Source organism: Mesoplodon bidens (assembly GCF_964165515.1).
Source record: "Mesoplodon bidens genome assembly, chromosome: 9".
NCBI lineage: Eukaryota > Metazoa > Chordata > Mammalia > Artiodactyla > Ziphiidae > Mesoplodon > Mesoplodon bidens.
In genome coordinates, this window is record NC_138166.1 from 42,090,862 (window position 1) to 42,118,215 (window position 27,354).

Genomic DNA, 27,354 nt, shown 5'->3' on the forward strand with positions numbered 1-27,354 from the left:
CTGGCACTCAAAGTCTTTCTTACAGGTTGTTTCATAGGTAGTTTGCACTACAGCAGTAAGTATTACAATAAAAAGAAAGCTCTACAAATTTTACAAGTGAAACAAAAGCTTTTTAATAAAATATTGTCATATTATAACTATAGCTGACCCTTATATGGCAGCATTTAGCATTATTGCCTAATAGCCTAAGCGATCTACATCCTATTTCACCAGCCTCCCGAAGTTATGATGTGTATGATTTTAAAGCAGGTATCATGTTTAAATGACATCCCTTGATGTTGTAAGGAACTGTAAATACCAGATGCTGCCTTATTCAGTCATAAATTCTAGTATACATGCCACAGGTGTGGATTTTTTTTTCTATTAGAATATACAGGAACAAAAAAAGACCATCAACAAAACTTAGAAAAGGAATACATCCTGGGTATATTTGTGGTACAAGTGCCCAATTGAATTTCTTAAAATTCAGAGAGTACTCAATCTACAAGTAGATGCCTTAATGCATGTAATTATTCCCAAAGTTTTAATTTGGTTGAATAAGTAAACTATAGATATGGGCTCTTTCATAAATAAGTTTATTTCCTTTTTTAATAAAATATACATCTGAAAGTAGAATGCAATTCTGACACTAACCACCTGGATTTGGGCCAAACTTCACAGGTTAGGGGCTCAGTCCTCTACAAGACTACTCTCACTTCAGACACTAGCTGTGCACTTTCAGGGTCGCCAAGTCAACCTCACTTGTGAACAGCTGGCTACAGATTTGGGGATTCCCACTATCCCCTCAGGTTCAACAATTCACTGGGACGATTCAGAGAACTCAGGAAAGCACCATTACAATTATAGTTTTGTTATAACAAAAGGATAAAAATCAGAACCAGTTGATAGAAGAGACACATAGACAAGGGCTGAGAAGGTCCCAAACACAAGGCGTCCAGGTTGTCTCCCCATGGAGCTAGGAGGCATCACCCTCTTGGCCCATGGATGTGCTTTACTAGCCTGAGCTTTTGTATCCAGAGCTTTCTGGGGGGGTCGTATTATGTAGGCATCAATTGAATCATTGACCACACAGTTGAACTCAATCCCCTCTCCCCAGAGTTTGGGAGGATATCAAGTGGCTTAAAGTCCCAACCTTTTAAACACATGGTTGGTCTTTGGTTTGGTGGTATAATCATACCCCTTCCTTAGACATCTTCTTATCATAATTTCACATATAGTCCAAGAGGCCCAACAAGAATAACAAAGATACTCCTATCACTCAGGAAATTTCAGGGCTTAGAGGCTGCCTCCCAGGAATCAGGGAAACAGACCAGCCAAAGTCTTTGTTATACAGCAGAGAGTTTTAGAGTTTGCTATAAGAAATGGCCTTGATGGTGAACTCGTACATAGGTATGCTACCTGAATCTGAAGGTGCCTAGTCATTGGGTAATCTCCCAGTATTGGAATGGCAACAGCTACAAAATCCCACAGCAATTAAAACTAATGTTGAGGGCTTCCCTGGTGGTGCAGTGGTTAAGAATCCACCTGACAATGCAGGGGACACGGGTTCAAGCCCTGGTCCGGGAAGATCCCACATGCCATGGAGCAACTAAGCCCATGTGCCACAACTACTGAGCCTGCGCTCTAGAGCCCGCGAGCCACAGCTACTGAGCTCTCGTGCCACAACTACTGAAGCCTGTGCACCTAGAGCCTGTGCTCTGCAATGGGAGAAGCCACTGCAATGAGAAGCCCGTGCACCACAATGAAGAGTAGCCCCGCTTACCACAACTGGAGAAAGCCTGCGTGCAGCAACGAAGACCCAACGCAGCCAAAAGTAAAAAATAAATAAAATTATTTTAAAAAAACCAACTAATGTTGAAAATTTCTGAGAAAATCTGTATTTAGCAGATATGAAGAGATATGCCTTCATATGTATATAAAACAAATAAATATAAATAAAATAGCATTTCATTGTAGTTACATAAATTTACCTGAACACTTCACTATGAAAATTTTGATTGCCCAATGTTGATTCATAACTTTTCATACATTGAATATAAGAATCTGGGTAGAACAGTTGATTATAGGAGTTTGGATATATACAGAGTAGTTTAGTTTCTGCAGCTTTTCAAGTTATCAGTTCTTAATATATAATTACAAAAGAATATTCTGTTCATTTTGAAAATATTTTTAAATGATTTTTTTCAGTATTTTCAAATACACAGGGACCACAGTAGATAAAGTTCTAGCTAAGTGTTCTCATTCGCGATTGCAGTCATGTGCATATAACACACACTTAAGTAGGAGAGATTTTTCAGGTCTCTTTTGAGATTAATCCAGATGTTTCAGATAGAGTGCCAGTGTTGCTCATTCACACAGCTGTAAATCAGAACCAACCAATATTTTCCACGTGCTTTCAAAATGAATTCTAATCTATCAACAGTGCACCTTTCAACAGCACAATATAGTAATCGTGAGGGTTGCTGAAAACTACTTTATCTGCACATTTATAATTCACATGAATGAAGTGACTGGATAATATGTCAAAGGCAGTAAGTCCTCTGGTTGCCATGTAAAGCCTGCTAATGTTCTGTATTCATTTCAACCTGAAAGCAGCCATCAGAATAGATATAGATACAAAAAATACACTCAGAAGCTAGGAGTTTGATTTTTCCATGTGTCAGGTTCAGTATTGAGCTACTAAAGTTTTAACACCCTAATTGTGAAGTCATTTATTTTATTCCAGCATTCCTCAGGAGCCATAAATTGCTACAAGACGCCAGCAGTTTATTTAGCCTTAAAATGCTTCAAATGTTTGTCTTTCTATCCCCCATGATTGTTTGGCATTAATTGCCCTCACAAATGATCTTAGCAGAGAAGACAGCGGAATGCTTATCTAGCAGTTCACTAGTAGCATTAAGGATTTTAATTGTACTAGATAAACATGACAGGCAATTATTGAATGTTGTTACACACTAGAAGATTAAAATGGAATGCTAAGCATTATACTCTTTTGCAGTTTTGTCTTTATCTCAGTGCCTAATTTGTGTCTTTCAACAATTTAATAGATTGAGTTTTATTTGCGAAATGTTCTCTGGAATACTCTATTGGAAGATCAAACATAAAAATTTTATATCTGCTTACTTGAAAATACAGTGTGAATCAGACTAAAGTCAGACATGACATATTTCACCAATGCCATAATACTTCAACAGATAAAATGGAAAGGAACAATTTCCATTTATCTGTTACTCTGAAGTAGTGACATGAAAAATCATGTGATTCTATCTTCAACTATAATTACTGAATAACAAAAAGGTTAGAGGTTTACTTTTGCAGTCATTTTGATCTTTAGCAAGGTGGAAAATGCAATTCTGGAAATATTTCAATAATTTATTACTTTTGAAATACTAATGTCCTTTAAATAAGCTATTGATAATATTTGGAAATAGTTGGGATTTTTTCTTAATTCATTGTCTTTTACAAACATTAAATAATCTGGTTACAGATGGCATTTATTTGGAAATGACTTTAGACATTTGTACAGTTTGATTCTATTTCTTAAACTATTCCTATGAAACACAAATTATTACTGGCCCTATCAGGAGTTACATTTTTAAGTATCGCACACTTTATAGATTTATTTACTGGCTGTGTTGATTGAAAAGGAGAATGTGATTTGAAACATATTTTAACTCAAAATAGTGAGCTGGGCTTGTTTTCCCACCTCAAACCATACTTAAAGTCAAAGTATGAGCTTTAAGGAGGTCATGGTAATCTGTTTGAAGAGCAGTTATGCTTTTCAAAATTTTAGTAAACACTATTGTAAAATACTTTTTCAGTTCTCTATTGGACTTCCCTCTGGATTATTAGCAATACTCCAAAAGTCTTCTTCAATATCAGAAGTACATTCAAAACTCAACATTAACATCTTCTTTCTGTCTTCAGTATTTCACATCTGGCAAAGCCCCGGCTGACACATCTGCCCCCTTGAAGACTCTCTGAGACTAATTCCCACTTTTGAGCATTCTTTCATTGCATCCTGCTCTTCATACCAAATTCATGGTCCCATCTTTTAAAAAAAGTTTTATACTTACAATTTGCTGATATAATGTGCATATCCTCTGAGGCATCAAATTCACTCCTAGGAATATGCCTAACAGAAATGCATATGTAATTTTACCAAGAGACATGTTCTAGAATGTTCATAGCAGTACAGTTGATAACAGCTTGCCATTGAAAAATACCTAAATGTTCACAAACAATAGAATGAATTAAAAAACCATAATATAGTCACACAATAGAGTACTATACATTAATTAGAATGAATAATCTTCAACAACATGCAACAGTATGGATGAATCTCACATCACAGCATAGGGTGAAAGAAGGCTAGCACACATGGGAATATACTGTATGATTCCATTTACATAAATTTTTTTAAAGTAAAACAGTTCTAGATTGTAAGAAATCAGGGTAGTAGTTGCCCATATGAGAAGAGGTAGTGATTGGAAGGCAACACAAAAGAGGGTTCTGGAGTAGTGTTGGTTTCATTCATGTGTTCAGTGAACTTTATACTTTTGAAAGATACACTTTTGTGTATCGAGACTACAGTAAGTTTAAAACAGGTGATGTGTATATTTGACAAAAATATAGAAGATAATATAGAGAGAAATATACCACGAAACTACTTCTCACCCAGATTTTGCTGATTCTTCCTGTGTCTTACAACAGAGTTCCTTAATTTCAGTCCTACACACACACACACACAAATAAGTACAAGTAAAACTGGTGAAACTTGAATAAACTCAATGGATTGTATCAATCTCAGTATCTGGGTTGAAATTATACTTTAGTTACCATTGTAGGAAACTGGGGAAAGTATGCAGGGGACTTCTCTATATTACTTCTTACAAGTATATGTGTCTACAATTACCTTAATAAGAAAATTTTCAATTAAAAAGAGAGGGAGTGGGCCTCCCTGGTGGCGCAGTGGTTGAGAGTCCGCCTGCCGATGCAGGGGATACGGGTTCGTGCCCCGGTTTGGGAGGATCCCATATGCCGCGGAGCGGCTGGGCCCGTGAGCCATGGCCGCTGGGCCTGCGCATCCGGAGCCTGTGCTCCGCAACGGGAGAGGCCACAAGAGTGAGAGGCCCGCATACCGCAAAAAGAAAAAAAAAAAAAAAAAAAAAGAGAGGGAGTGATGAATAAACACAAGAAAATATATTAATTTCCAAAAATCAGGCACTATCCCAAGTGAACTGTATTGTAATGTCTGGGGTTGCCAGAAACCTGTACTTTTAACATGTGTTCCAGGTAATTTATAAAGCAAGGCTAGGAAATACTATGTAGTAAGTTGGCTAGCTTTTTAACACTGTATCAAGTCAGGACACTTTGGGCACAAGCTTATAGATTAGATCTGTCATACTGGTTTTTAGGTGGTCTTATTTCACTGTAATAAAAGAAATCAGTGTTTGTTGGCTGTCTTTTAAATCTGCCTAGAATAAAAAGAATAAAATACTTAGGAATAAGTTTAAGAAAAGAAGTGCAAGACATACACTAAACACTACAAAACATCATTGAAAGAAATTAAAGAATACCTAAATAAATGGAAAGAAATTCCATGTACCTGGATTGTTAAGATAGCAATACTCCCAAATTGATCAAACTATTCAACACAATTCCTATCAAAATCTGCCATTTGGGGCAAAAATTGACAAGCTGATTCAAAGATGTATGTGGAAATGTAAGGGACCCAAAACTTTCTTGGAAGAAAAAGAACAAAGGAGGACTCAGACTTTCTGATTTCAAAATGTACTACAAAGTGACAGTAATCAAGACAGTGTGGTGCTGGTATAGAGATCAGTGGAGTGATATTTAGAATCCAGATATAAACCCTTACATTTATAGTCAATTGATTATCAACAAGGGTACAAAAACAATTCACTGTAGAAAAAATAGTATTTTCCACAAATGGGCCTGGGGTAACTTGGTAATCACATACAAAAGGATGAAATTGGACTGCCTATGTTTTAACATATACAAAAATAACTCAGAATGAATCATATACTTAAATATAAGAACTAAAACTATAAAACTCTTAGAAGAAAAAAATGGGTGTAAATCTTTATGACCTTGGATTAGATAATAGTTTCCTAGATAGGACATCAAAGCACAAGCAACCGAAGTAAAAATAGATAAATTGGACTTCATTAACATTTAAAACTTTTTTACTTCAAAGGACACTAAAATTAAAAAGGCATAATAAGTTCTGACAAATGTAGAGATTGGAACACTCATACGTTGCTAGTGTAATTGTAAAATGGTACAGTCACTTTGGAAAACAGTTTGGCACTTCTACAAAAAGTTAAATACACTCCAAGATATATACCCAAGAGAATTGAAAACTTGTCCATACAGAAACTTGTACACAAATATTCACAGCATTATTCATAATATACAAAATGTGGAAACAACTAAAATGTCCATCAGCTGATGAAAGGATAAAAAAATATGGTATATCTATACAATGGAATGCTATTTGGTTAATAAAAAGGAATGAAGTACTAACACATGCTATACCGTAGAAAAACCCAGAAAACATTACATTAAATGAAAGAAGCCAATCATAAAACATAATGTTTGATTTCATTTTATAAATTGTTCAGAATAGGTGAATTCTTAGGGATATAAAGTAGATTAGTGGTTGCCAGGGAGGGGAAAATGGGAAATGACTGCTAATAGGTATAGGGTTTCTTTCTGCAGTAATGAAAATGTTCTGAAACTAGATGGTGGTCATGGTTGCATAACTCAGACTATATTGAAGACCAGAACATGAGCTGATTTTTATAGTATATAAATTGTGTCTCAATAAAATGTTTAAAAATCTACCTAGAGCTCCTAGTATAAGTTGTTTACATTATAATGATTTTCAAAATCGAATCTTTGATGTTGATGTAAAGTGGTAAGAGCAGAGTGTTTTCTTGTTTCAAGAACAGCCATTCCCCATAGTATGACAGACGACAACATTCGACTCTTGACCAGAGGAATTTTGCTCTTTCCATTTCTTTGCCTTGAGAACAATAGTGATAAACTGATACTGTGAAATGCCGAGTTGGTAGTGAGGGACTGGTCAAGGAAAATGCTCCCATTTCTCAAAATAAATCTGTAGACTCTTAAGTTAATTGACTGTGTGATTTGATGGAATGAGTACTAGACTAGACCTCAGAAATCCTATCCCTATCTCTTACTGTGACCTTGCACTTATCAGTTATCTCTCTGTTTTCTTATCTGTCCAGTAGAGCATCAGTACATGCCCGATACATTTATAATATCTGCAAGAGAATCAAATGAATACAAGGTGTGAAGGTCTTTGAAATTGACAGCACTATAAAAATATGAGGCATTGTTTATTTAACATCCTTCATTTTTCTTCCTCAGACTTGATTTTCAATGAAGGGGAACCATAAGGTGCTAAGTTAAATGGTTCCTTTTGAATATTGATTGAGAGGGTCTGGCTTTCTTCTTGAGGAAGAATGTTGCATGGACTCAGACACTTATGTGTGACATTAACAGATAGGATTTTATAGAAAACTGTTATAATTTTTTTAATGTATCAGTCTGGCCACATGAGAATGATGTGGCAACAGACAGGTTATTGTCAATTAAACACGAGCTGTCAGGAAGTCAGAAATGTTGAAATATGGTGAGCATGAATCCTAAGCAGATCATATGACAGCTGCTCAGCTGTTATTTTAACGGAGTCACTGTATGTATGTGTCATTTTCCTGCAGAATTTAATTTGAGTCCCTAACGACAGAGACATCTCTGCATTTGCATGTTGCTGTCAAGTCAAACTTGGACCTTCTAAATGAGCTAGAATGGTGGGTAGTAATAGGCGAGTGACATTTGGAGGAGATGACTCTTGTCTCATTTTACTCCGCTCAGGTTACATTGAAGAGGCCTGCATCATCCCCTGCCCCTCAGACTGCAAGCTCAGTGAGTGGTCCAATTGGTCACGCTGCAGCAAGTCCTGTGGGAGTGGCGTGAAAGTTCGGTCTAAATGGCTGCGTGAAAAACCCTATAATGGAGGAAGACCATGCCCGAAACTGGACCATGTCAACCAGGTATTTTCTACCATTGGGAATATTGTAAAATATTTTCTAGGTGCACAATGATCTACTTTTTAAATCCAAAATAGAGAAGAATAAATAATAGCCCCTGAATAAGAAATTTGACCCACTTTATCTTTAGAATGCCTGAGTAAATTATTAAAATCCCAAATCAGATAGATGATCTCTGTATTCTCAAGAGATTTATTTAGTACACTGTATTATATGTATATGCATATTAATATAATTCAATGGAAATAAAAATGAAATCTACTTTTGAAATACTGTCAAGGTATTTAATCTGTTATTATACAATAATTTGTGCACTGAAAGCAAGATTGTCTTTTTCTGATAGATCCACTAGACTCTCAGAAAAGACATCTCAATTACCAAGTACATAAATTAAAATCAAAGAAAGTATATGGGTTTGGGTCTAAAATTGGGAAATATATTCTTTACATTTACTTAAGTTTGTTCAATATGAAATATGTTAAGAAAAAAGAAACATACTGGACTTCCCTGGTGGCGCAGTGCTTAAGAATCCGCCTGCCAATGCAGGGGACACGGGTTTGAGTCCTGGTCCAGGAAGATCCCACATGCCACGGAGCTGCTAAGCCCATGTGCCACAACTATTGAGCCTACGCTCTAGAGTCTGTGAGCCACAACTACTGAGTCTGCATGCCACAACTACTAAAGCCAGCGTGCCTAGAGTCCATGCTCTGCAACAAGAGAAGCCACCACAATGAGAAGCCCGTGCGCCGCAACGAAGAGTAGCCCCCCCCCCGCTCACTGCAGCTAGAGAAAGCCCACGCACAGCAACGAAGGCCCAATGCAACCAAAAATAAAAATATATAAATAAAATAAATAAATTTTAAAAAAAGGAAAAATAAATATAAAGATGGCGTCAAAGTAGCCGTATGTTATCTATCAATTTGGTGATTGGCCTTTTCAATCTTATGTGGAACTTTCTTTGACTTCAGATGTGCACCTTGTTAGCTGCAGTTCATAGCTGTTACTCGTGTTCCATTGGAAATAAAATGTCTAATGGGGGGAACTGTGACTAGTTTAATGTAATACAAGATTCATCAGACAGTTATTGCCATGTTTGTCCTACATGTGAATTAACAAAGTGAATTTCACACAATATGTGTAGGTCTTAAGATGTATGTTTAAATTTAAGTCACAAATGAACCAATTCATATGTATGAACTAACCTTAAATATGTAGGTATGTTTCATACACACATAGATTTTCTAATTTTAATCTCCAAACACACTGCTTACCCATACGTTTTCCTTCCCAAATTAATCTAAATTTGTTCATCACAATAAAAGTAAATTATAGAGAAAATAAAAATAACTTTTGAATAAATCGATTAAGGGCCAAGAAAGTGGAGAATTAAATTGCATAGAAAGTACTCCAAAAGAATGTTGATTTTTCCCCCAAAGAAAAATTGCTGAACTTGCCCTTAAATACAACTGAAGGTGAATAATATACTGCACTGCTGCCATCTACTGGTAATCGAGTTTCTCTGTCCCAGTGAATATTTCCAAAGAAGAAAATGCATGACCCCGATTAAACAGAATAACTGAAATGTAATGTTTATAATACAAAAGAATATTGTTCTACAAGTTTTGAAATCTTGAATTTCCAATAGTAAATTTAAATTTTAATAAATTTTTATCCATGATTCAAATAAATTCTACACATTTTCATACCTTTAGTGTGTATGTGAACAGCCAGATTTTAAAATTAAAATGAGCTATGTTTGCCTTAGCATATTTTAAATAGTGAATTTGCAGAAGTTCAAATTGGTTGTACCAAGTTGTCTTTGCTTAAAAACTCTTTAACCTAAGCCATTTCTCTGTCACTTTGATATAATCTAATGCAGAGTATGATAAGGACATCTGAGTATTTGTTATCAGCCTACTGGTGGTATATTGAGACATGAACAATGGAAAAATCAAAGCTAAAACAAGAAATAATAGATTCTTGAATCTTTGACTTTGAGCACAAATGTTCTACATTAAAAAATAGAAACTTCTAGGGATTTATTTGTTAGTAAAATGTTAGGAAAGTAAAGAATATGCAAAGGTTTGTGTAAGTGTTGAAAATTGTAAATCATATAGATTTTTACTGCAATTATATGTTCCTCAGTAATTAAGTCATACTTTGTCTTGAAAATGATCTCTGAGGTTCCATTTTCCAGTTGAGGAAGCAAATCCCCATTTCCTCAAAATTTGGGTGGATGGGTGGATTAAAATCAATATATCAGTCAGTCAGTCAATCAGTCTATAGATAGTCCACTCACAATTTGAACCACAAGATATTTGCAGTCATATATTGATTCCCCATGATACGTATTTTGACGCCTACTCAGTTTTCTAAGATTTCTTCATCCTGCCCATCCAATCCTTTCCTTAACTTGCTGTTTGCAATACTCATTTGTGTATCTTAATTTTAAACAGTAATAAGGAGTTGGTTTTTCTCTTTTAAGGTCTAAGAAAGATGTTCTAATTATTTACCAAAAAAAAAAAACACCTTTTATATATGGATAATATTTGAAACTTAGAACATGAGTTCTTCTCATCAAATATACTGACATTTTAACTTATCTTTGTTTCTCTCTCTTTTCTTCATTCCTGGTGAACACTACTCCAGGCCCAGGTAAGAACTTTTAAACCTCATTGTTCATAATAGAGTGCTGTTTGTTTTCATTTTACTCCTGACATCAGAGAATGTATTTCTTTTCCTGCTATTTCTTTTATCTTTTATAGGGAAAAACATGTTTTCCATAAAATTTTTCTTCTGCAGCTATTCCCTTTGTTTTCCTAGCGTATTACATGTGTTTTCTCATTTTACGATCAGGGCCTAAGGTACAGGGATAGTGGAGAACAAGCATAATTTACCACCCTTGAAAAGGCAATGACACCTCCTGTTAATGGTCGCATGCTTCTCCGAGAGGGAGAGGGAGAAGTGCAGGTGGGCTCAAAGCGGTAGCAGGAGGTGGCTCTGAACTGATTTGTATTCACTCCAGTGTAGGAGATTAAGATGAAAGCCATCAAAGGATTAGGAAAGGTGGCATTTCCCCTTCAGTTGTTCCCTTCCCCAGAACTTGTAGAGTAATATTTTACTAAATACTAAAATAGTATTTAGTCCTATTTTAATACAGCACCCAACGTGAAGGTGATAGCTTATGAGAGTAATTACAGATTTACACTCCAAAAATGTACAACTTTTATTCCTATGTGGAATAGGTCCATTTTATTCACTTTACTTGGATGTTTAGTAAAACTAAAATTTGCACAAAAGAAAGGCTCCAAAGGACTATTTAAATAGAATTTTCTGGAATTAAATAATTATATAAAATATTCATGTAATTTGTGTGTGTGTGTGTATAAAATAGGAAATAAGAGTTATCATAGATTTTGAAATGATTTTTAAGAGACATTTTTCTTTAATGGTTGAGTCAGCTCTGTTGCAGTGGATTATGGTCCTTTTTTTCATTTATTTAGTCATTCTTCTTTCTCACTGAGAAAAGAGCATAATTGGTTCATTGTGCTAAAAATCCTGAAACAGCCAACCCCACCACCCCAAACCTGGAGCTGCAAGCCTTTATGGGCACCAGAGCAGAGACAATTTGCTTTGTTTTATGTGGCCCTCACTGCTTTGTACCTGTGTAATATGAGACCAATTTCAGACCTTGCTTCTAAGGTTTAGTTAGTTTTAAGATAGCTTTATTTCATATTATTTATCTTCTAATTTAGTTTCATATATGGAACACACACACAAAATTCTTATTGGTAGACATACTTATTTGGAAAACAGGCCAAATTATACTTACTTGAAAACAGCTACTTTTATATGCTTACTTAACTCATTAATTCTTTTATTCATTTATTCATCTTACTCAAAAAATCTCTATAGAATGCCTGACATATAAGCAAGCACCCTGGGCTAAGTATTGAAGACACATGAAACTGTGAACAGGACATATGGCCCAGGAAATTACAATACTATGTGGTAAGGGTCAGTCTAGGAAAGTACGGAATGTGTCTGATGTGGTCCATGAGGTCCAATCTCCAGCTGCCATGTGATAGAGGAGCAGCACAATACAACACAGTTAGCCGTACCCTTCACTGCTAGAACTCTCAAGAGATCCTCTATATTCCTTTTTTAGAATAATGAACAGTGAAGGAAAGGCTTCAGAGTAGCTAAACAAGAATGTCATGAGAACTGTGATATGAAGTGTTCCCACTCACCTCATGGAGTTCCGTGAAGGTGAGGTCATTGAGAACGTGTGTGTTTCAGGTGTATGAGGTCGTCCCTTGCCACAGTGACTGCAGCCAGTACATATGGGTTACAGAGCCATGGAGCATCTGCAAGGTGACCTTTGTGAACATGCGGGACAACTGTGGAGAGGGTGTGCAAACCCGAAAAGTGAGGTAAGGCCAAGCCTAGTTACACAGAGAAGCAAAGGCACAGCCACCTCCCAATTTCTCATGTGCCAACATGAGCTTGCCCTCCTCCCAATCTCCTGAATGAAATTGTCTTCAATTTTATTTTTATGGAGTCTGTGTTCATAGAAAGCTCTAAAGGGATCTGCTTCCAGCAGCAGTGTATCATCCTCTGCCTTCTGATTTTAGGAAGCTTTGCTTCAAGGTACACTTGCAGGGAAAGGGCTGCATATTGAATGCGAGGTGAATGAATGCAGATTTTCCAACCCCAGTAACTTCTTCCTTAAAGGTCAAATATATTTCTAACTGTGTCTTAGTGATAATCTTTTGTAAACTCTTTATCCTTTGTATCAAACTGGCTATCTTTTGAATACTGCCATCTGCTCTAGGAAGCCTTTCCTAAACCCCCTGCTGGCTAGTGCCTCTCATTTGTTCTCTGAACCACACTGTCCGGTAGGGTAGCCACTAGCCACGTGTGACTATTTCACTTTAAATCTATTAAAATTAAATAAAATGCATTTCCTCAGTCACACTGGACACATTCTAAGTGCTCGATAGCCAGAGGTGGCTAGTGGCAATTCTGTGAGACAGCACAGTATTTACATTGTCATAGAAAGCTCTACTGAGCAGCCTTGTTCTATAATACCCCACATACCCCTCACTGTTTTGAAAGATCCATCTACATGTCTGTCCCCTTTATTAAATCCTGTTTCTCCAAGCTGAGACCCTGTCATATTCACAGAACTTCCTTAAAACCTAATACAATTAAATTATTATAATAATTGTAATATGATTAAATTAACTCATTAAATTATCCCTACACCATCTACATATGATCCTTAAAGGTCTCGAACCTGGGAAACAAGTATATGAGGCTTTATTATCTCCACTTTACAGAGTAGATTCAGAAGTACTTACTAAGTATGTGCTGAGAGCACACACCTAGTAAAGTGACAGTTGCATTCAAACTCAAGTCTCTTGTCACTCTTTAACTACAACCAGTTTCTTCTAACTCTGCTGAGTGACACACAGTAAAGAAAAATATAAAAACATCCAAAACCTGACAACTCCTGTTGTGAAGAATCCCATTCTCACTCATGACATAATTTTTCATGAATTTAAGATTCCTATTTCTTAATCTGTTTCAATAGGAAAGTAGAACAAGCTAACGTTTATATCATAAAACCTTGACACACTATGTAAGACATTTCTTCCAGTAAAAATAGTCTCTATCTCTTTTTTCAAAAGCCCACCTGAACTCTCAAGTTATTTTACGGAGTAACTTTTAAAGGTGGATGAGGTGGGGTGGAGGTAATGAGTTAACAGGGAAACAGGGAAGAAAGACACAGAGATTCTGTTTTCTACCAATCTTCTGCCAAATTTAAAATTCCTCTTTCAAATATAAAAATATTTTTCTTATATTAAAAATTTGATCAGGTTGTGTTTTTTGTTAGTAAAAAAATTATAATAAAGAACTTCTTTCGGCTTTCCCTTCGGCTATCTGTGTATACGTTGCTTCTTTTTGCTTTGTGAATAGGTATTCTCAACATTTCCAAACACATCTTAAACAAAGTAACTTTTCTGGTCAACTTATTTTTCCAGTAAACATTTTTAATGCAAACAGAGAAAAGAGAAGATCAGTATTGATTGGAATTTCTGATTGTGTAATAATGTTTCTTTCTTGATTCAGTAGTATACCTCCCAAACCTTACCCTCTGCTAATTAAGGTCAAATGTTCTGTTAGATGCAAACATTGGGTGACATTTCAGGACAGAAGAGTCTATAAGAGAGCAGGTTTCAAAATATCTCATTCTTTCTCTTTTAGGATGGTGTGACATCAAAGACTGAGTAATAGTAGTGATTTGCCCTGCTGGGAAAGAATATTTTTTCACTAACATTTTTGTAGAATTGCCAGCACATGATGATAATAAAAACCAAACAGATTTGGTTATTTCTATTGTTGCTTTTGAATTTTTTGCAGGCAATGCGCCCCTTTATTGCTACAACTGTGGTGGGCATCTGGGCCCACCCTTGGCCTCCAACTTGGTGGTTGTTTTCTAAAATAGTTCAGTATTCTCACAGCATAATCCCTTCTCCTATGGAAAGGAGAAAAGGCCAGGAATTTGAAGAAAGCAAATGAACTTAAAGTGCTTTCCTTTGGGCTCAAGACTTGATCCAAATATTTATTCTACAGTGATAAAAGTATCATTAATACTAACTCAAATAAATAAAACATAATCTGAATGTCAACAAGAAGGGTTTTTTAGCAGTTGTGGCACATTCAAATGATGGAATTCAAATGTAATCATTAAAAATTATGTCTTAGAAACACAGTTAATAACACAAAAAGATTTTTATAATGTATTGTTGATGTTTTTCCTAAATGGTACAGATAGTAGGTGAAGTTTGCTCCTGTTTAATGAAATGAAAATATATGTTAAAATATAGTAGCCTGTTAAGAGTGGTTATCTCTGATAGAATGTAGTGAATTTTCATTATTTCTTGTGATTTTCCTAAAATGAATCTATTACATGTATAATAAAAATTGAAGGAAAAGAAATACCTTTGAAAACAAAGTTTTATACACATAACTACTTAATAGAGTATTGAACATCTGTCCTTAACTTTGAATCAATAGGTAATTTTGCAAGTTAATCCTTGTACATCATGTCAGGGCCTCACATTAATGTAATCTTTTCTTAGCAAATCCAACTTTGGAGATTGAACTGTCCCGTCTGCTCCAGGTCCTCTCATAGCTGCTGTCAACAGAACATTTTTTTTTTTAACAGAACATTTTTAAAATGCCACTGAAGCTAGAACTTTTTTCCTGGGAAACAAATTCTCCCAGAGAAATTTATAATTTATTTTTTTCCTTCAACAATGGAACTATATAAATGTCTGTCTACATTTGCATATTTTTGTGATTACTTTTTATATATTTATTCAATATCCAAAAAATGCAGAGGTGGGTATTTGTGTGGATATTTTTCCAGGTTACAAACCCAGTTAAGACATAACCAACAGCTTAGTTTTCCAGTCCTTGAATGCGTTCCACAGGAAAACCACATTTCTCTTAAAATTAGCAGCGCTGTATAGAAACGTGATTCTGCAGAGGAGATTTGTGAAGATGCAATGTCCCTACTGATTGTAAATCCCTGAGAAAAGTTGACATTCCAGGTATAATTGGTAATGTAATGCAACCAACAGTTTAAAACATTGCAATGGGTTTGAGAGGCTTAAGAGCTCAAGCCTTCCTTTTCATCTCCTGCAATGCAGTTCTCTTCCCAAACCTATTAATTTGCTTGACCTTCTCTGAGTTACAAATGAGGGATAAAGTTTTTCTCTTCTATTCGAAAAGTGCCTTGAGAGATTATTAACTACAGTAAAAGTTAAGTCTGGTACTAGCCACATTAATTAGATTCCCAAGAGATGACTAAGGAGCCCTTTATGACTGCTTACAATAGAATGAAATGTAATAAAATGTTTGAATTTGTTCTGTTAAAAAGAAAACTAACAATAAAAAAGGTCAAGATATAGGAAGATCCCAACAACCACGTTTAGAGAATTTGTGCTTTTATTCTTATGATTGTCTCTTCACTTCTGCCTTTCTTTGAAGGTTATCAGCAGATGGGAAGCTAAAATTACTTTTTTTTTTTTTTTTTTTTTTCCGGTACGCGGGCCTCCCACTGTTGTGGCCTCTCCTGTTGCGGAGCACAGGCTCCGGACGCGCAGGCTCAGCGGCCATGGCTCACGGGCCTAGCCGCTCCGCGGCATGTGGGCTCTTCCCAGACTGGGGCACGAATCCGTGTCCCCTGCATCGGCAGGCGGACTCTCAACCACTGCGCCACCAGGGAAGCCCCTAAAATTACTTTTGAAATGACAAAACAACTTGATAAATACCATCAGTTACTTTCTCAAAACCACTTACTGAAATCTCTCCCTAGGAGATTTCAGTGTGCCTTGTCTTCCATCATATATGAATATGCCTTCTCCATGGAATTCACCATTTTCCTCAGAAGAAAAACATGCATTATATTCCAAAATTGTAACCCATCTATGAATATCTTTGGTGAACTCATTAGTTTCTGCATCATATATGGGTGTAAATGACCCTCTCCTTTAAGAGGAAGACACATAGTTTATGTACACAGAGTGTATACACAGTGGCTATAATTTTAAAAGATTATGATGATACATGCAAGCACAGATTTTTAAATCATAAGCTATACAACTATGTATGGGAGGTAGAGATCCTTTTATGTCTTTATGTTGTGAGAATTTTATTTATTAAATGCAAAGCTTCCCATCCCCCACCTCCATGGTGATGTCTTATGAAAAACCTTGTACCTTACAGGTTGGCCATTGTTCAGTTGTCCCAGTTCCTTCACTGATAGGTATGTTTTCTTCTAGATGCATGCAGAACACGGCGGATGGCCCTTCTGACCATGTAGAGGATTACCTCTGTGACCCAGAAGAGATGCCTCTGGGCTCTAGAGAGTGCAAATTACCATGTCCCGAGGATTGTGTGATAACTGAATGGGGTCCATGGACCCGATGCACTTTGGTGAGACAATTAACCATTTATTAATGTAGAATTTGCTTAATTCCTTACCACTAAAGCTTTAAAAATATTATTAAGAAAATAATAGCTTGGTTACTAAATTAGTTACCAAAGCAAGGCGTATTTTTGGCTACTTCATTCTTATGACAGTGCCATTTAAAATCAGCAATGTTTGGACTGACACTGGAACAGCTCAACCTCTTGCAAGCTTTATGCTCCTCCACCATCCTCCTAAACCCAGCACAAAATGCCTTTTTTTTGGGGGGGGGGGCGCTGTGTTAGGTCTTCATTGCTGCTTGTGGACTTTCTCTAGTTGCAAAGAGCAGGGGCTACTCTTCGTTGCAGTGCGCGGGCTTCTCATCGCAGTGGCTTCCCTTGTTGCGGAGCATGGGCTCTAGGCACACAGGCTTCAATAGTTGTGGCTCGTGGGATCTAGAGCACAGGCTCAATAGTTGTGGCACACGGGCTTAGGTGCTCCGTGGCATGTGGGATCTTCCCAGACCAGGGATTGAACCCGTGTCCCCTGCATTGGCAGACGAATTCTTAACCACTGCACCACCAGGGAAGTCCCAAAATGCCTTTACGTTTGCTTATGGATTCACAGCATGTTAAAAACTGCAGTGGTGATAATGATTCCTTCCAGGTAGAGGGAAAAAGCATGAAAATCTAGTAAAAATACTTTAATGGTGTCAGGTTATTATCATCCCTTGCTTTTTGCCCAATCTACTTAAAATTGTAGGAATAATCTTTCACACAGTAGGCGTATGGCAGCAGGAGTATTGACACTAAAACGCAAAAGATCCTGGTAAGAATGGGAGTAGAAAGAAGAAAGCTGTGCATCAGTGAATCTCTTTCCACACACTGACTCTTGAGTCTCTTTGGGCCTGGAAAGCCAGCTGAGAGTTTCCAATCACACAAAGCGTCTAGATTTCAGCAGCCCGTAGGGCCTCTTCCATGGGACCCTGGGAGGAGAGTCACTTGAAACAGAACTGGCTGATGATGTGGGAAATTTGGCTTACCCTTGTGCACCTTGGTAAAGCTGCACACTTCAGAATGGCATCAAATCATGGAAAAGATACATCTAATGTGGAATTAACTTGCTGAAATATAATATGGGACAGATACATGATTTCAAGGAGAAATTAATTTTCTATTTCAGTGTTAACATTATTAAAGATGCTGATTAGCAGCCAACTGATAGAGCAGGAGAAAAACAGGGCTGGCAGTTGACTTGGATACAGGTTAAACTGCAATTAAGAATCATCTGTTTTGGGCTTCCCTGGTGGCGCAGTGGTTGAGAGTCCACCTGCCGATGCAGGGGACACGGGTCCGTGCCCCGGTCCGAGAGGATCCCACATGCCGTGGAGCGGCTGGGCCCGTGAGCCACGGCTGCTGAGCCTGCACGTCCAGAGCCTGTGCTTCGCAACGGGAGAGGCCACAACAGTGAGAGGCCCGCGTACCGCAAAAAAAAAAAAAAATCAGCTGTTTCACAAGCATATGCAAATGATTTTCTATTCTATTTAATTCCATAGCATCAGATTTGAAGTTACTGTTTCTCATCTTAGTAACCAAATGTTTTCAAAACAAGACTGTACCAGTAGGAGAATGGCAACCAGTCTTTTTAATTAGTGCTAAGTTGTGTTTGTGTGCATATATGTGTGCACATTAGGAAAATAAAGGTTGTATATAACTAGTTATTTAAAGTTCACCCTTAAAACCGTTTTTCAGGTCCTGTCAACTACATTAGATAAATAGATAGATTATAATTTCTGTATTAGTGATCTACAATAATTAATATGACCATATGTATGTGTTTGTGTATGGATGATGTGATGTATCTATTAATATTCGACACATAGGCTTTTCTCCCAGTTTTACTGAGAAATAATTGACAGACATCATTGTATGTTTAAGGCATATAGCATGATGGTTTGATCTACATATATTGTGAAATGATTACAATAGGTTCAGTAGCATCCATCTTCTCAAATAGGTATGATGAAAAGAAAAGAAAGAAGAAAAGAATAAAGGAAAAAAATTTTCTGCTTGTGATGAGAACTGTTAAGATTTAGTCTCTTAATAACTTTCCTTACAGCAGTGTTAGCTACAGTCATCATGTTGTACATTACATCCCTACTACTTATTATAACTGGAAATTTGTACCTTTTGACCACTTTCCTCCAATTCTCCCTTCTCTCCTACCCCCAATTCTGGTAACTGTAAGTCTGATCTCTTTTTCTATGAGTTTTGTTTTTTCTTTTGTTTTTTAGATTCCACATGTAAGTGAGATCATAGAGTATTTATCTTTGTCTGACATTTCACTTAGCGTAATGCCTTCAGGGTCCATCCATGTTGTCACAAATTGTAGGAATCCTCATTTTTTATGGCTGAATAATATTCCACTGTATAATTATACTACAACTTATTTATCCATTCATCCATTGATGGACACTTCGGTTTTTTTCCATATCTTGGCTATTGTAAATAGTGCTGCAATAAACAAGGGGGTGCAGATATCTTTTCAGGTTAGACACATCTCTTAAGCATTGTTGACTGAAGAAACACACACAGCTTAAAAGTTGCACATTAAGCTTTATTTGGGGATCTTACTGAGGATTATAGCCTGGGAGACAACCTTTTAGATAGCTCTGAGGAACTGCTCTGAAAAGGTGAAGGAGGAGCCAGGATAAATAGGAGTTTTTTGCTGGGAAAGAACATACAGTCAGACATCAAAAGATTACTGCTACTCACTAAAACAGACATCTCTAGTTAATGACTTGAGTGCTTTCCTGTGTATAGGAAGATGCCAGAATCTGGTCTCATTGAAATTATTCCTTAGACATGTATCTTAACTATCTTGGGTCAGTATCCAAAGCACAGAATGCTACCTCTTTTTCTCCATCCTGTTTCGCTCAGGGCACATCACCTGCAGCAGCTGCAGTGGGTGCCTTGATCACTGTAGAACTGAGATAGCAGGCAACGTTCTTCGTGTACTGGAAGGCAGACAACCTTCCCTGGCCCCAGCATCTTAGAGCTAGGTGGAACATCAGAAACTCATCCAACACCTTGATTTTAATAAATGAAGAAACGGAGGTGTTATGAGATTGTTTAAGTTAGCCAGTGTCCCAAAGGTTCTAACTCTTGCCCCAGTGCTCTCCCTAATACATTAGCTCTTGTGTGGCTGAGTATTCACCTTTCTGAGGAGTTATATTATTCTTTGACAGCCTTGCAATCAAAGCAGTTTCCGGCAAAGGTCAGCTGATCCCATCAGACAACCTGCTGATGAAGGAAGAGCCTGCCCTGATGCTGTTGAGGAGGAACCCTGTAACCTGAACAAAAACTGCTTCCACTATGATTATAATGTAACAGGTATGTGAATAGTCATCTCCTTATAGAGTTAAAGGCCAAATTCCACGCCTGTCAGCTCAACAGCATTTCTGGAAGTATTGTTCAACTCCGTCTGCGTGCCTTTTGGACATGCTGCCTACTCTCCCAGAAATAATTCCGTATTAAATGAAAGAAATATTTATTTTTAATAAACATCAAAATAGAGAATGAAATTATCACACAGACATTAGCTCTTAAGGCAGACGGAGAATAGTCTAAGGGTTCCTATTTAAGCCACCCTCCCACTTTCAGAAGGTGCACATAAAAGATATATCTTCCCATGGGTATCAGTTTTTTGAAAGATGTCTTTCTTCTTCAGAATGTGTTTAACCACTGTGAATACTGGAACAACAATTCTTTCTGTGGGGGCAGTTCATAGGCATGATTAGTCTGCTGTAAAGACATCAGCAATCTTAAGCTTGCCAAGAAATGCGTGAAGAGAATATAAACATTTCAGAGATATAAATATTATCAAAGGTATAGGTGAAAAAAGATAGATGAGTATTTTTTAGAAAAAAGGCTTATTCTAAATTCCATTTCTTTCCCAAACCCTCATCTCATACCATCAAGGCATATACTCTAAGAAAGAAGACTTTCATGGTTTGTATGACTTAGGGCAACACTGAAGCTTATTTTGGAATTTTTCACAAGTAATTTTCACACCAAAATAAACCCCAGAAACTGTACAGTGACACACAGCAGTCAGATTGGCTTTTTGCTTCTTTTGGTTTTTCTCTTCAGTTTCCTTTCATGACAGAATGAAATCACAGTTCTCTGGGGCATGCTACGTTACCCTGGAAAGAAAGATAAAAGAATTATTTTGCAAAAGACATATAATAAAGGGAATTAAATAAATATGGCCAAAGTGATTTTGAAATAAATAAGCGTACACTTTACAGTATTCTACAGTACGGACAGTAAGTGAAAGATAGTTTTATTTGGATATAACTACCTAAAGTACAAGCCATTAAAATTATGATTATTTTGCTGAAATAAAAATGTTGAAATTTAAATTTCTACTTTCGTTAGGAAAAAAGTTTTTAAATGACATTTGATCTGCAGGCCACAGCCATTTCTACAGTATCACCAAACAGCTAGCTAGCAAGATTGTCAGGGAGACATCTGCCTCAGGAATAGTCCCTGTAGCGATGTGCAACGCCAGCATTTCCATTTGACCCCAGATATGTTCAAAGCCGGGGCCCATACGCTCTGCGTGTGGGATGATTGATTGCGGGGCTTAGGAAGCAGTTGTGAATTAAATATGGGATTCAGGTCATCCGAGTTTCATTTGAAATCCGGTTCATACATAGCCTTCTGTTCAGATATGCTCCCTCCCTTCCAGACTGGAGTACATGCCAGCTGAGTGAGAAGGCAGTTTGTGGAAATGGCATGAAAACAAGGATGTTGGATTGTGTGCGAAGTGATGGCAAGTCGGTTAACCTGAAATATTGTGAAGAGGTAAGGGGATGCTTCGTTATGTCTTTGCAAGTAAATTCTTCCCTAATAATTTCAATTCATGCTGAGCCAAGTGACCTGACCGGCGCTTTATGCAGCTCATTGCCAGAAGATGTTTTCGGCACTATTCAGAGGCTGCTAAACACCCTCTTGAAAAGAGACACTGTCCAACACTACTGATTTCTACACATAATTCCCTGTATTTTGTTCTGCTTGGAGCCCAAAGGTATGCTAATTAGCCTATTCTGAAAGAAATGCTTGGGGAACAATAAGTAATCAAGGTGAATAAAGGCAATAAATCTTAATCAGACTACTCATCATCTTTTGTAATTTCATATGAATTTTGTGTTGCCTGGGACACCTGCCAAGAGCCATCATTCATTCTCTCTGTTGCACAACATTGATCGCATGTGGCTTGGTAGCAGATTTTGATATTAGGATCTAATACCCAGCTGTGAGAGTCTAAGACTCAGGTCTGGATAAGAGAGAGCTTGAAGTTCAAACAAAGGAATAGAGTCTGCCATTAGTGTCTTTTAGGTACAGAGAATTGTAACTGTTAATTCTCCAATTTACAAAAGTAATGCTATCATTTCTAATATGACCTTAGGAAACGCGAGAAAACATAGTTGTTGTCCTTCGGTAGTTTTCATGAAGCTACACTTTGGGTTTTGATTATTTTGTCTGGTTCCCAGACCAAAAGGGCACTCACATTCCTGACAGATTTTGACTCCTCCTGCATCTGAGGCCACTGGGTTAAACATGAACCAAGATAAGCAACAGCCTCCATAGACCTGCAACACCCAGGAGGAACTTATAACCTCATTAGGGTTCAGTAGACATGGGACCATGACTTCTGTCTACACATCCTAGGGGTTATTATAAGCTCATGGTAAACTATTCAAACTCCTAAGGGAAAACTCAAGATGGAAATATTTTAATCCATTTGATATCTTTGATATTATCACGTGGACCTAATTAACTATCTGTATCTCTGTCCATGGGAACAGAGCTCCCAAGTGTGCTGAAAACAAATTGTTGAGTTAATAAATTGCTCTGTCATCTTATACCATAACTTAGTAAATACTGCTTTAGATTTCATCAGAAATTTTATACCTGAATCAGTCTGGCTTTGAAACTAATAACATCGAAGTGATGTGACCATTATAAAAATAACATTATTATTAATGAATGTTATTATAGTTATATACAGGCTGGAGAGCTTTCTGTGGTCTACCTCTAGTTGGTTAATATGTCTCTCTTTTTGCAGATGCACATGTAAGTGTCCTCCTGGGTCAGAATGAGATAACTATTAATAGCTCTGAGAGCTTTTAGAAAGCTAAACCCAAATTATACAAGACCAGTTTTTAAATATCTCATGACTACAGGACAAAGATATAAATAGGGCCTTTTATTTCTTAAGTGAAACGTGGGTAAAAACCTGAGAAATAATTTTAAGTATCCAGGAGCCTAGATAAATTTACTTTTATGTACAAATATTATAATGTTTGAATACTGTGATGACAGGGATTCAAATCATAACATTTTAGTAAACACTGTATTCAGGGAGAGCAGTGCTACTCTCTGCAGGAATTGGATTAAACAACTCATATCCCATTTTATCCACCCTAAAAAGCAGTAGACTTAAATAATAGCCCTGAGAAAAGCTGGCTATCTTTTTTAACAGTAGATTGCCTACCTACTAATACATGTGCAAACCCTGAATTGAGTGCAATAGCAGTAGCTAACTCTTGCTGTTTCTCTAACAGCCCAAAAGAAAGATGGCATTACTGTCCAACAAAGAGGAAAATTAGGGTTAAATCCATCCAGCATTTATATAGCACTTTTGTCTTTGATGTTTTTCAGACATTAATTCACCAGATACCTAATAACTGGTTTCTCCTTTCCTATTCTTTTATCCCTGAACATGTTTAGGTAAATGATAGATTAGATAGATGATAGGATAGATAGATAGATAGGTAGATAGGTAGATAGGTAGGTAGATAGATATAGAGAGAGAGGAGAAAAAGGAGCTACAACAAATTTAAGAGAAAAAGTAGTACAGAGTTGAAATGTCTTACTACTGGGTACCCAAAATATCTGTAAACAGACATCCTTTTTAACCCTCTAGCGAAATAAATAAGCCAGTAGTAGTTGGATTCGGTGATTCAAAACCTTTCTCCATGAAACTATTAGGTACCTTAAATTTAACACATCATTTTTATCATATCACCTTAAAACTTCTAATCTCCAGTGATTATAAGTGATTTAATTTAATTTTAAATTAAGTGATATGGTAAAAGTTTTCATACCAAATACTCAGCTTTGTCAAGTATTACTGATGGAGAATATAATGAGAGTGTTTACAGAGGGATCTGGTTCATAAATCATCGATCTGACCCTCTCTCAGTGCATAACTTAGAGCCAAGAGTTCTACTTGAACTGCAACATAACATTTCAGAAAAATTTTCTTTTGCCATTTTCTGCTCTATAAATTAGACACTATAAACTTACTTTCATGCAGAAATAAAAAAAGGTCTTGAAAATCCCCAAGGATTACTAATTTTAAAAATTGCACTTTCCTAACAAGCTCTTAATTTTTCTATTTCAATGCTACTTTGTACCTTTGACTTTTTAAATGTTTGAACATACAGTGGATGAGTTTGAAATCTCATCCTTTATTTTAAAGGTAGAATACTTAAATAAGTAATGCTACTTAATGCAGTAAAATGCACAACATTATTATCTGATGAGAGACTAATGCCAAAATAACAATTACACCACAGTTACCTGCTGAGATCAGTTTTAGAAGAGAAAATCTTTTTTTAAAAATAATAAATGTATATAAAATATTCATAATAAAAATTCTAGTGACCTACCCCTCCTTTTGAGAGAGGTAGCTTACTTTAAAACTATTTTATATTATTTTAGTACATTATATTTTTGGTTTTGAGTGGCAATTGCTTTAACCTCGCTCTTTTTTCAGTTTGACATGCACATGTAAAAATAAATAATATCCCCAAAATACAATTATATATCTGTATATTGATGATATTCTTGGTTTTTAACTAATAGAAAATATTTGTGCTTCCACCTATTTATTCCTCCTTTAGGGAAATACAACTAATTTGGAGATTAAATCTTCCTTTTTTCATTTTTTATATAAAAAATTCAATATATAAGTATATTGAGTAAATGGGCTCCTCTTTCATCCTGTTCCTTTTGCTCCCACTCTCCTGGATTGAGCCACTTTATATTTTTAACAGTTTGGGTCCTTGTCCTGCAGACATCTTTTTATTTTATTATGTGTCTTGCTTATTCTTCCTCTCCTCTCCTCTTATCCCTGCTCCAATCTTGCCCTTCCTTCCTCCTTCCATCAACACTGCACTGTGGTCATGCCTTCCCGTCAGTACAAATAGATCTACCTCTATCCTTTCAGCTTGGCCTGGAGAAGAACTGGCAGATGAACACGTCCTGCATGGTGGAATGTCCTGTGAACTGTCAGCTTTCTGACTGGTCTCCTTGGTCAGAGTGTTCTCAAACATGTGGCCTCACAGGTTTGTTGGTGCTTTATTTGGCATTAGACTGATGGTCAAGGAATATGAAATAAAATGTCCCTCTTGCTTTAAGTCACAGCAAATAATCTGCAGAAAGGTTGAATCAGGGTATCTTTCTTTCCAAAACATCTAAGCCTTACTTGTTCCTCTAATCTCGGAAGAAATGTCTTTGACACCTTCTCCCAATAAGATGTATGCTTGCACAACTGTAGTGTATCACTGAGGTTGCAAAACTTTGTATCTCTTAAAGGAAAAATGATCCGAAGAAGAACAGTAACCCAGCCCTTTCAGGGTGATGGAAGACCATGCCCTGCCCTGATGGAACAGTCTAAGCCTTGCCCAGTGAAGCCCTGTTATCGGTGGCAATACAGCCAGTGGTCTGCATGCCAAGTGCAGGTAACCAATCTCAAGAAGTTGTATGGAAGTGTGTATTCTTTATCTGGAGAGACTTGGTTTCAGAAATATTTTCAGAGCTTACAGATAGCATGTTTCCTGTTAAAGATTTTAGGTACCTTGCCATTTCATAACTGTTTAATTAGTTTCGATAACAAGCACTCCCTGTCCTGTATTTTAAAACCATTTGGAGACTGATTCATTTTAATGAAAATTTATTTGCCTGTCTTTGGCTAGAAAACAAATAAATTGTTCATGCTATGCTTTATAGCTAGTGCCCTATAGGACTTCTTCCCTAGGGTTTCAAATGCTCCTTTAACTGCTCATAAATCAAAATCAGTGGTGCAGAGATGACTGTAAACGATGAGCTAACTAATGAATTATTTTTTTTCCTAATTAGTTATTTCTTCCTCCATTTCAGGATGCCCAGTGTGGCGAAGGGACCAAAACAAGGAATATTTCTTGTGTAGTGAGTGATGGGTCCGCTGATGATTTCAGCAAGGTAGTGGATGAAGAATTCTGTACTGATATTGAACCCATTATAGATGGTAATAAAAAAGTGGTTCTTGAGGAAACCTGCACCCAGCCTTGCCCAGGTAACAACAGCAAAACAGAATTCGTACTTTGGCCATTCCTTACCAGGACCAGGGTGGAGAAGGGGTTGCATGTATAAGTCTAAGTTAAGAGATGTCGGCAGTCTTCTCATTCAGTAATATCTGTGCCAACAGCTAGACACTGTAGTGTGGATGAGGGGGGGGCACTGCCTCCTTACTGCCAGGTGGGGATGAAGTCCAGTTCTCCTACGTGGCCTCTGTTGACACTCACCCCCCCTCGAGTTTTAACTTCTGCAAAGAATAGAAATTAAGGCCTTAGGCTCATGCTTGACAGGGAGAGTATGAAAATTCTACCCCTAGATATATTAGCTAAAATATATTAGCTATTAGATATAATAGCTAAAATTCTACCCCTAGGTAAATTACCATTCAAGAGTGAGAAAAAATAGTATTATGGAAGAAAATTTTGAATGAAAGAAATTCTGATTCAGTGTTGGACACAGAGGTGCAAGCAGGAAAATGTAGAAAGCAAACGTTGTATATCAAATAGTTTAGAAATAAATAGCAGGAAGTGATAAGTTAATGATTAGGAATTTGGGCTTGATGCAGAGGACTTTAGGGTAGATAGAAGGTCAAAATAACCTCAGTGTCAAGCATGACCCTATGGCCTTAAGAAAGATATGGGGGCAACAGTGTATTGGTGGGCTAGAAAAGAACAAGATTGGAAGTGAATTCTTTTTTAATTTTCATTTTATATTGGAGTGTAGTTGATTGACAATATTGTGTTTCAGGTGTACAGCATAGTGATTCAGGTGTGTGTGTGTGTGTGTGTGTGTGTATGTATATGGTCTTTTTCAGATTCTTTTCCCATATAGATTATTATGAAATATAAGTAGAGTTCCC

At 36.8% G+C, this 27,354-nt stretch overlaps 1 protein-coding gene across 1 annotated transcript in view; it reads left to right on the plus strand.

Annotated features, from left to right (window-relative positions):
• Positions 1 to 27,354, plus strand: part of THSD7A (thrombospondin type 1 domain containing 7A) — a 451,454-nt gene that overhangs the window by 401,281 nt on the left and 22,819 nt on the right. The window contains exons 14-21 of the mRNA XM_081244020.1: positions 7,927 to 8,105; positions 12,402 to 12,535; positions 16,958 to 17,111; positions 20,333 to 20,477; positions 21,838 to 21,953; positions 25,387 to 25,504; positions 25,755 to 25,900; positions 26,319 to 26,493. Coding sequence (XP_081100146.1) covers positions 7,927 to 8,105; positions 12,402 to 12,535; positions 16,958 to 17,111; positions 20,333 to 20,477; positions 21,838 to 21,953; positions 25,387 to 25,504; positions 25,755 to 25,900; positions 26,319 to 26,493 — 1,167 coding nt within the window. The remainder of the gene's footprint in view (positions 1 to 7,926; positions 8,106 to 12,401; positions 12,536 to 16,957; positions 17,112 to 20,332; positions 20,478 to 21,837; positions 21,954 to 25,386; positions 25,505 to 25,754; positions 25,901 to 26,318; positions 26,494 to 27,354) is intronic.